This window comes from Schistocerca serialis, chromosome 9 (assembly GCF_023864345.2).
Source record: "Schistocerca serialis cubense isolate TAMUIC-IGC-003099 chromosome 9, iqSchSeri2.2, whole genome shotgun sequence".
Taxonomy (NCBI): Eukaryota; Metazoa; Arthropoda; class Insecta; order Orthoptera; family Acrididae; genus Schistocerca; species Schistocerca serialis.
In genome coordinates this window covers 165,230,698-165,242,074 of record NC_064646.1, presented here as the reverse complement: position 1 = coordinate 165,242,074, position 11,377 = coordinate 165,230,698, and the positions used below count along the sequence as shown (strand labels likewise).

The following is an 11,377-nucleotide window of genomic DNA, read 5'->3' as shown; positions in this document are numbered from 1 at the left end:
CAACAGTACATTTTCAGGCAGACAAACTTTCGAAATTACAGTAGTTACAATTTTCAACAACAGATGGCACTGCGGTCGGGGAAACTCTATAGTACGATATTTTCCACATATCCACCATGCGTAGCAATAATATGGCGTAGTCTCTGAACGAAATTACCCGAAACCTTTGACAACGTGTCTGGCGGAATGGCTTCACATGCAGATGAGATGTACTGCCTCAGCTGTTCAATTGTTTCTGGATTCTGGCGGTACACCTGGTCTTTCAAGTGTCCCCACAGAAAGAAGTCACAGGGGTTCATGTCTGGCGAATAGGGAGGCCAATCCACGCCGCCTCCTGTATGTTTCGGATAGCCCAAAGCAATCACACGATCATCGAAATATTCATTCAGGAAATTAAAGACGTCGGCCGTGCGATGTGGCCGGGCACCATCTTGCATAAACCACGAGGTGTTCGCAGTGTCGTCTAAGGCAGTTTGTACCGCCACAAATTCACGAAGAATGTCCAGATAGCGTGATGCAGTAATCGTTTCGGAAGAAATGGCGGCCCAGACCAGTACTTTTTGAGGATGCAGGGACGATGGGACTGCAACATGGGGCTTTTCGGTTCCCCATATGCGCCAGTTCTGTTTATTGACGAAGCCGTCCAGGTAAAAATAAGCTTCGTCAGTAAACCAAATGCTGCCCACATGCATATCGCCGTCATCAATCCTGTGCACTATATCGTCAGCGAATGTCTCTCGTGCAGCTATGGTAGCGGCGCTGAGGAGTTGCCGCATTTGAATTTTGTATGGGTAGAGGTGTAAACTCTGGCGCATGAGACGATACGTGGACGTTGGCGTCATTTGGACCGCAGCTGCAACACGGCGAACGGAAACCCGAGGCCGCTGTTGGATCACCTGCTGCACTAGCTGCGCGTTGCCCTCTGTGGTTGCCGTACGCGGTCGCCCTACCTTTCCAGCACGTTCATCCGGCACGTTCCCAGTCCATTGAAATTTTTCAAACAGATCCTTTATTGTATCGCTTTTCGGTCCTTTGGCTACATTAAACCTCCATCGAAAACTTCGTCATGTTGCAACAACACTGTGTTCTAGGCGGTGGAATTCCAACACCAGAAAAATCCTCTGTTCTAAGGAATAAACCATGTTGTCTACAGCACACTTGCACGTTGTGAACAGCACACGCTTACAGCAGAAAGACGACGTACAGAATGGCACACCCACAGACTGCGTTGTCTTCTATATCGTTCACATCACTTGCAGCGCCATCTGTTGTTGAAAATTGTAACTACTGTAATTTCGAAAGTTTGTCCGCCTGAAAATGTACTGTTGTCCCAAGCATATTGCAACAAACGGTGTATTTCTATCGCTGCTCGTTTAGTTTTTATTGCCGTTTCAAATATACCGGTCATTTTTGAAACACCCTGTATCATGTTTTGCCTGATGAAGAATTCTGCTTGATGAAGCACGTGACTCCACAGAAAGAGCTGCACGAGAAGCATTCCAAAATGTCTGTTTCAACTTGATCGGTTCTCATGAGACAGAAATCTTGAAGGTCTTTGTGTGTGATCTTTTAACACATACATAGAAAAATTAGATGTACTCATAATATGTCTTTGCAGGCCTATTTCATACAAACTAGGTTGGATGTCTTCACAGTTAATCACAGCGGTTCTGTGATGAATGTGGTGAGCGTCTCCATCTTGGACATGGTAATAAGACATGAAAGTGGAGTACGATTTGTTCAGACTATTGCTGGCCCTTGTAGCAGGATGTACAGCAGAACACCCCTTCATTAAGAATATCTATGGATTGGGCTTTCAGAAGTGAGGAACAGAAATTTTCTCAACAAAGATTGCCTCCGAGGTCATGTGACTTTTGGGTACTTACCACTGAAATGTTTTTAAATGAACACACCACCATTTGACTGTTTGTAGATTGTTTAATTATGACCCAGGTTTCGACCTTTTATGCTATTTTCAAAAAATAAACCTTTTTTTTCTAAATACGACATGCTCCCACTATTATTTACTAATCTTTTTATGCGATGGAGATTTTATATCTGGTATTTCATGGGGAGCCAATATTTTTCTTAATTTATGGCCAATTTTGAGCTTGATGTCCAGCAATATATGTTAATGACATAAATGCAATCACCTGAAAATGGCAAAAGGCCCAAAAATTGGCTCATAATTAAATAAACAACAATACAGTCAAATTGCAGTGTGTTCATTGAAAAATTGTTGTATGACTGTTGCTCAGCAACATCAAACACTGTTTGTAACTGTTGTTCTTTTCGTGTATTTTGATTTTCATCCACAGCACCAACACTTATTCTCCACAGCTCACCTTAACAAATAACCTTGTAAAACTTGACAAATAACTATAATATTAAAGTTTCTGTCTTAAGCTCGCAATCAACACAACAAAGTTAAATGAAAGCCTCATAGCAATATCAGTTTGATGTTGGTTTTATCCACAGTGCACTACACTTGTTCTATAAATAATTCTACTATATGAGAACACCCTACAGTTCTACCACATAAAATTCTTTTCCTCTTATTTATCATGTTTATCATAAGTGTATTAAACTGAACATTACACTTTAACTACATTATGCAGAAAATTTATATTTAGTAGAAAAAACCCATATTACTTATGTATACTCTTGTGACAAACCAATCTTAAACTTGTTGCAAATATATTCCATAACACTGGACTTGTCAGCACCCTGCTGTATAATCAGCACATAGGGATGGATTGAACTGTTGGCAAAAAAATTAAAGGAAGCAAGTCATTAAATTCATTATTGATTTTTTAGTCATGAGAAATACTCCTGGCACCTCATCTGTTGTTTGAGACAGACCGTTACTTGATACTGTAATGTGTTCAAGAATCCATACCTAAGGCAGTAATTTTTTGGATGTTTTCACATTTCTGATAAATATGTGCAGTCAGAACTCTTATCCAGTCTCAGAGGTAGTTAGCAGTTTTAGGGAGAACTGTGATAATTTGCATATAGCAGTTATGCTAATTGTTATAAATACATTGTGTCATATATTTTCACCATCATATGTGCTTCATTTGAAATTTTGTGGTAGATTAAAACAATCTGCCCGACATAGATTCAAACCTGTGACTTTGTGGGTCACAAGTAGTGCTTGCATAGCTCAGTTGGAAGAGCACTTGCCTGGAAAGGCAAAATTACCAAGTTTGAATCCCAGTTCTGTATGCAGTTTTAATCTGCCGGGAAGTTTCAAATCGGTGCACACTGCACTGCAGAGTGAAAATTTATACTGGATTTGATTATTTTTTGGTAAGTATGTTACATAAAAGTTTTTAGCTTTGGCATTACAAATAAAGACTGTCAACAAAAGCAAAGGAATATTGCTGCACAGCTAACACTTTCAAAAATAGATATTCTGAGATGCACAGAACTGGTGTGCAAGGCTGCAGGAGAACATCTTACTGTTTACAATGTCACAGATGGTTTGGTTTGTATGACAGTTCCAGTGCATAAGGTAAATACTGTTTCTTTCTCTTTCTTTATTTGTTAGGATTTAACAGTCCAACAGTATCATCCACTAATGATGGAGGACAATGTCAAATTTAAAAAAAAGGAAAAAAAGAGACCAAGCAACCATCTTAGAAACCAACAGAGGTTAAGTCAATTTCTTACCAAAATATTAAGCCACCTACCTGTTTCTGAAAGCTCCTGAAATACCTAAGGCTTGGTCTGTAGTGCTAAAATGTATTGTGTCACACACTGCTGATGAACCTCCAATTTGTGCTTAGTATGTTTTCTGCTAGAGGAAATGTTAAAACAGTCAATTGAACTGAAAATATATTAATACCCCACAACTGAATGATAGGAATCAAAAGATATTTGTAAATTTCCTTTTAGGAGCTTGTAGAATGGCTAGATATGTATGGTCTACATATGAGTGAGTGAGGTGGTGCAGTGTAAGACACTAGAATTGCATCATGAGGGTGGCAGTTCACATCACTGTCCAGGAAGGTCGGCATTTCACACACCCATTCACACATCCACATTTGGGTTTCTGTGATTTCCTTAAACTGTTTAAGGTGAATTCTGATTTCCTTGAAAAGGACACAGTTGATTTCCTTTCCTAACCTTTGCCAGTCTGAATTTGTGCTCTGTCTCTAATGACTGACTTCAGTTGGACTTTAAATACTAATATTCCTTCCATTTTTTGATCTGCATAGGTTTCTAGATCTGGAGACCTTCTATCTTTCAGTTATAGAACAAAAGGTAAAAACAACTTGTTCCACTGGCTCATGTCTGTTGTGTGAAAAAGTTAGTGTCATTTACAGTAAATCTTTATAATTATTACATTTGTAACTAATTAGTATGTACATTGTTAACTGTAGGTAATAACTGAACAAGATGTATTGGTCAGTTGAAGAAGGTAGACAGTGTGTGTAAAGTGGCCTGTGAGTACTGTACTCATAATTTCGTGAGTACCATAGCATTGGGCTCTGTTATCACATCAGTTGATTCAAAATGTATTACTTACTAAAGTCATAGTATAATGCTAAAGCAGACATGGGTAAATAAAGGACTTTGTTTAGTATGTTTGTCTCCTTAGCATATCAATAGCATGTCTTTGGACATGTACACCAAGTGAAATCATTATCTAATTGCCAGTTTTTACACTTCATAGTAGGCTGTAATGTGAATTTAAACATAGGCTATATACAAATAGAGAAACTGAAAAAACTGAGATTCCTAAATTTAATGAACAATTAAATTAGTAAAATCTGTTATAACAAGAAAATGTTTAGGGCCTGAAATTACTTTTTGTTAATCAATTTAAATTCCAAGATGGCTACTTGTTTACTGACTTGCAAAAAACTGTTTGAACTGCTACATAAATACGTATAGTTGGCTTTGAAAAAAGGAGTTGTAGGTAGACATGCAGGTTTTCCAGTGTTCATTTATATGAAGGTTTTGCCTAGTTTGAATTCCAGCAAAGCAGGTACATTAAAGATATTTCAAGAACCATATGATGGATAATTGCAGTATAATCATTGAACAAACAATTTCTTTTAATTTTGTTGGGGGTACATTTTAAATGTGTGTCTAAATTTCAGTTCACAAGATAGTTCAAAGATGACAGAAATGCAATATTGAAGTACTGAAAATTGTGGCGATAGAGTTGTTCTTCAGTTTCACACATATAATTGTTATTTGTCTTCAAAATAAAGAGTATTGTACTGAGCAATCAATCTATCACGTAGCAGGAGAAGTTAGTACATTTTTTTAGGAATCAGTTTGTTTCCCCACTAAAGATACAATAAACCCAACAACACAAAATATCCAGTGTATTTATTTCCTTTATTCAAATTGTATTACATTTCCACATTTCTATGTAACAGGATATATAATATATATGATACCAATAAGAACACTTATGCATCAAAAATTAACAGCTTTTACACAATTATGTGTAATGTTTAAAATAGTTTTAACTAAATTTTAGAATGTGATGTGATCTAATTTTCGCTGTGATTTATGTATGAAATTGCTGGTAGAAAAAGAAATCAGGCCTGCTGTTCAATATCCCACTACTGTATGATGTTCAAGTGACACCACTTAACTCAGATAGTAGAAGCATCTGTGACTGACCCATGAAAATTCTATTGTTACATTGTGAAACTGCTCTTCATGTTTATGAAAAGTCAGCAGTTTCGTTTTTATCAGTGCTATGCAGTAGTAGTAAGGCTGTACATAAAAACGATATCTGTGACATGGAATGAATCTAAAATAACACGTTGGAAAGTCACATGTAATTAATGATACACTGCCTTCAAATTAGCCTGCAAGTGCACAACGAATGTTATGAAACTGGTTCCATGTTGAAAAAGCAAGAAACTGAAACTGTAAGCAGTTGAAATACGTGAATGCAGCAGCGATGAAACAAGTATTTTTGAGGATAAGCAATGGGCATCCTCATGAAATTAAGAAAAGAATGTAGTTGACAGAGATGAAGAGGAAGTAGACAGAACATAACATCACGTACACGAGTTGAACATTCCATGAACAGCAAAATGTGTTTTGACTGACTAGAAGTCATAAGCAACACAAGATTACAAGCGCAAAAAAGACCTAATGGCAAATTTACAGTACCATCTTCTTAATAACAATTACTGTTAAATAACTCTACTGGCTTAAAAATACTTCCATCACCAAAGAACGGCATAGCACCCACATATTAATTTTGTCACAGGATACTTTATAACCATAACTATTACATGATCCATACAAATAAATGCATACAATAAGAAATCTAAATTACAGCAAAAAAATAATGAATTTGCAAACAAAAAAAAAAGAACCAGTGGATGGACTGTAGCCCAAACGTCCCACCGTTTACAATTTCGGGCTGTGAATATGTTGTTAAGGTCACTTCTATAGCATATTCCCCCAAGACCACAGTTTATGTATAGTATTTATATATGTATCACATATAATAGCTTACTTTCCTCTCTGGCTCTATGTGAATGTGTGTGTGTGTGTGTGTGTGTGTGTGTGTGTGTGTGTGTGTGTGTGTGTAAGAGTGTGTAATTTAGTTTGTTAAAAGTTATGTATACAATATAGTCAATTTTTTTGGTTTCCTGGATTTTAATCGTTTTCCATCTCTTAAGAATCTACTCTTATTAACCCTAGATTTGAAAGCAGAAGTGAGCTTGTGTTAGTGCGGTGCGGCTGTGTTAGGGCGGCCAATGTGTGGCGTGTATACTTGTGAAGTGTATGTGTGTGGAGGCCACGCCCAGTATCTGTGGAAAGGATCTACTCTCGTGTCCTGGGTTTAGGACTGAGGTTATTTTTTGTTTTAAAAGTGCCTGACTAAAGTCTCTTAAAGAGTTCAACTCCTTAAAAAATATCTATTTTTCTTCTCTCGTCGCAAAATAAACTTACATCTCCAATTCTACGTTAAAAAGTACCAGCTGTACATCATATGTATAAACAAATATATATATATGTATATATCTCTTTAAAATCTACAACCGCTGATACGCGTTTTCATCCACTGTGATATAGGAGTCGGTTACGACGTGCGACGTGGAAGCTCTCCAGTGTTAGAGGCAACGTGGCCTGCTCTTGCGACACCTGAACGTTTCTACAACCGAAATGTCCAGAGGCGCAAGATATAGTCCCCAACCTCGGGCTCGAACACTCGTGCAGACCACGTAGCATGCGATATGAGGCACTTGATCACTTTCGGTGATACATTATTCCCACGTTCGTAAAGTAATAATTATTCTCCTAAAAATTAGACCTCCACTAAACATCAAAATATTATCATATATATATATTTATGTATTTATGTATATATACTGACGAATGCTGAACGGTCTTCTCTAGAAAAGAAAAAACAAAGCTTGACGATAAAATATAAAATGGCAAATAAAGAATGGAGGAGGAGTTGTGTGGGTGGTCAGCTCACATGAGCTTCTGCTTGGCGCAGTCGGGGCAGATGATGTCGTCGGCGTCGGTGATGAATCCCCGACCAACGAGCGACGTTTTGCACATGGCGCAGATGAAGCAGTCGTTGTGCCAGTGGCGGTCCTCGAACGAGATGAAGCGCGTGCCGCCGATGCCTGCAACAGGGCCCGTGTCAATAAAAACGGGAACTGAGGTTTCCAACGTTGCTCTTTATTTAATTGTACAGCTATTTCACGAGCTAAGTCTCCTGAAATTTCCAGTTTGTGAAACCTCTCATAGGGGGAATGTTTACGAAGATACAAGTTGTGATGGGTGCATGAAAGGATATGGAACGAGATGGTATACATTAACAAGGAGCAACTACCAGGAAAAAATATTTTTTGAAACTGTATCAACTGTTGCAATAGACAATGAGCGGTCTTCAGTTTGAAAATTAATTGCAAGTAGAGGAAATTAGAAATAAACTGCTGCTTTCTCGGATGAATTCTAAATTCCGTAACATAAGCTCATCAAAAAGAAAAGTGTTCTGACATTTGTGCAGATTACGTTTTAGTACAGGCCTCCATGACATTTGATACGTTTACACAGTGAGGAAGTTCCACGTTTTCATTCACATAGCCAGGAAGAACTTGACATGGTTGCTGCATCAGTGTTGCTGTCACGACCATCTGAATTATAATCTGTTTTCATGTTCACCATAAATGTACAGTTTACATTGAGAAGAACAAGTAGTGAAGTTGGAAAACATAAAACATTCGCAGTGGAGAGACTCCTTCACAGCACAGTTAGTAATAGTTACTAGAACAGAAAGCACAGACCCCTCGTAACTGCAATGTAAATATGTAAAAATCCAGAAGAGGGCAGATATATAAAACCTACGTGGACTTAACGAATGTGTGTGATGCTTCTAGCGGCCCGAGCTTTAATGTATTTAACTTTTTCTTCAGTTATGTTTGCTGTCTGTCTCTATGGGTTATAAAGAAATAATAATTTGGTTTGTAGGACTGCTCAGCTGATAATCGTACAAACTACAACTCAGTGACAAGAATGCTAATCTTTACGAAACTGTTGAAATTATTTCATATCTTAGATTCGATTAATTTACAGTACGTCTTAAGTTTTCGGTTCATCTTATAAGAAGTTGGCGTTTTAAAGAGATGTGAATGGAAGAAGCTGTGCGTGGAACAGACTGAACATAAGGTGGCGGAGTGAAGATATCGCCTAAAATCTCTCATACAAGCACCACTTAATTGTTTTTATGGTAGACGAAACAGTGAAATAAATGGAAAACTGAATAATAAAATCCGTCAACTGTCTTTCAATAGCGTTTTTACAACACCAGTCTACATTTCGTGGCCACAGCTTCATCATCACTGCTTCAGTTCTAATGGAAGTTGATCACAATGAATATCCATACATAAGAACTGAAGCCATCCCTCGGTAGAATTCATGCTTGGGTTTGAACGATCGTCTCCCATCTGATAGGATCCTTGGTCCCACTATTAAGTTTTCTACTCAACTGTTGTCCCTTCAGGGTTAAAAACGTTGTAATATGGAGGACATTGTGCTGCTACCAGCAGTACGTACCTGTGATGGGCTTGGAGCAGGCAGTGCAGCGCTTGGCGAACAGCTCGCCGAAGCAGTCGGCGCAGTAGGGTTTCTCGTCGCGGGACGTGAAGCGCTGGCCAGCCAGCGACGTGTTGCAGTTGGTGCACGTGAAGCACTCGCGATGCCACGGCTCGTTCTTGTAGGTCACGCCTCCGCTTGTAATAATCTGCAAACAACATCGCACTCGTCAACGTCATTCACTTTTCTACACGAGCCGTTCGAAATCGACTAAAACACATGGCCGTATACTACAAGCATACATACATACATACATACGAGGGAGACTCAACATTTTTAGAATGCCATCGTCCTAAAAACAAATTAAGTTTGTTTATATGCGAAAGCTACTATCCAATGTTTTGCGATTTGATCGTAGCGTAATTTGTTCAGATTGTTCCAATAATTTGTTAATTCTCATGATTTAAATGATAATTTCTGACCTTAACTGTTGTTGTTGTTGTTGTTGTGGTCTTTAGTCCTGAGACTGGTTGGATGCAGCTCTCCACACTACTCTATCCTGTGCAAGCTTCTTCATCTCCCAGTACCTACTGCAACCTACATCCTTCTGAATCTGTTTAGTGTATTCATCTCTTGGTCTCCCTCTACGATTTTTACCCTCCACGCTGCCCTCCAATAATAAATTGGTGATCCCTTGGTACTTCAGAATATGCCCTACCAATCGATCCCTTCTTCTAGTCGAGTCGTGCCAAAAATTTCTCTTCTCTCCAATTCTATTCAATACCTCCTTATTAGTTATGTGATCTACCCATCTAATCTTCAGCGTTCTTCTGTAGCACCACATTTCGAAAGCTTCTATTCTCTTCTTGTCTAAACTATTTATCGTCCACGTTTCACTTCCATGCAAATACTTTCAGAAACGACTTCTTGACACTTAAATCTATACTCGATGTTAACAAATTTCTCTTCTTCAGAAACGCTTTCCATGCCATTGCCAGTCTACATTTTATATCCTCTCTACTTCGACCACCATCAGTTATTTCGTTCCCCAAATAGCAAAACAGTAGAAGAAGAATGGGCAGCTTTGAGGGATGAAATAGTGAAGGTAGCAGAGAATCAAGTAGGTAAAAAGACGAGGGCTCATAAAAGTCCTTGGGTAACAGAAGAGATATTGAATTTAACTGATGAAAGGAGACAATACAAAAATGCAGTAAATGAAGCAGGCAAAATGGAATAAAAACGTCTGAAAAATGAGATCAACAGGACGTGCAAAATGGCTAAGCAGGGATAGCTAGAGGACAAATTTAAGAATGTAGAGGCGCATATCACTAGGGGTTAGACAGATATTGCCTACAGGAAAATTAAAGAGACCTTTGGAGAAACGAGTACCACTTGTATGAATCTCAAGAGCTCAGATGGAAACCCAGTTCTAAGCAAAGAAGGGAAAGCAGAAAGATGGAAGGAGTATATAGAGGGTCTATACAAGGGCGATGTTCTTGAGGACAATATTATAGAAATGGAAGAGAATGTAGATGAAGATGAAATGGGAGATATGATACTGCGTGAGGAGTTTGACAGAGCACTGAAAGATCTAAGTCGAAACAAGGCCCCGGGAGTAGACAACATTCCATCAGAACTACTGACAGCCTTGGGAGAGCCAAACCTAACAAAACTCTACCATCTAGTGAGCAAGATGTACAACGTGGATATAGATTTAGAAATGCATTTGGTGAAGAAGCTCCATCTAAAGCAACAATTTGTAATTCCTACAGCGAATTCAACAGAGATCAGATTTTCTTAGTGATGAATTTCGTGAAAGGCGCCAAGAACTGAATTTAATGGTGAAAATATTAACAATGCTCGAAGGAGATCGACGGACATCTTATAAATCTATTCGAGCGACAATGGGCATTGGTATGAATCATCCAAAAAAAATTACATCACAGTTAGATGTGAGAAAACTTTGTTGTCGACGGATTCCACAGAAAGTGACTCCCGATCAAAAACAACAAAGCGTTGATTGGCACAGAAAAATTCTGGAAAAATTTTATGGCGGCAATTCATATTTAGTTTGGAATATCATTATTTGTGATGAACCTTGAATGTACTGTTACGATCCTGAAAAATCGATCGATCTGCTGAATGGGTCTGTCGAACAAAACCCAAGCGTACGAAGTCCGGCGAATTCGCAGTGATGACCAGAAGATGGCTGCTAGAATATTTTTCTATAGCATTAGAAGACAGTCTAACTGTTACTGTCGATTGATACACAAATGTCCGTTTACCATAAATTTTCGAAAAAGTTCGTGAAAATAAATAATTTTCCATTACAACAACGCATTAT

At 38.4% G+C, this 11,377-nt stretch overlaps 1 protein-coding gene across 1 annotated transcript in view; it reads right to left on the bottom strand.

Annotated features, from left to right (window-relative positions):
- Nucleotides 1-5,336: 5,336 nt before the first annotated feature.
- LOC126419451 (uncharacterized) overlaps nt 5,337-11,377 on the bottom strand; it is a 1,200,562-nt gene continuing 1,194,521 nt past the window's right edge. The window contains exons 10-11 of the mRNA XM_050086638.1: nt 9,055-9,241; nt 5,337-7,622 (exon numbers count right to left, since the gene is read on the bottom strand). Coding sequence (XP_049942595.1) covers nt 7,465-7,622; nt 9,055-9,241 — 345 coding nt within the window. The 3' untranslated portion in view covers nt 5,337-7,464. The remainder of the gene's footprint in view (nt 7,623-9,054; nt 9,242-11,377) is intronic.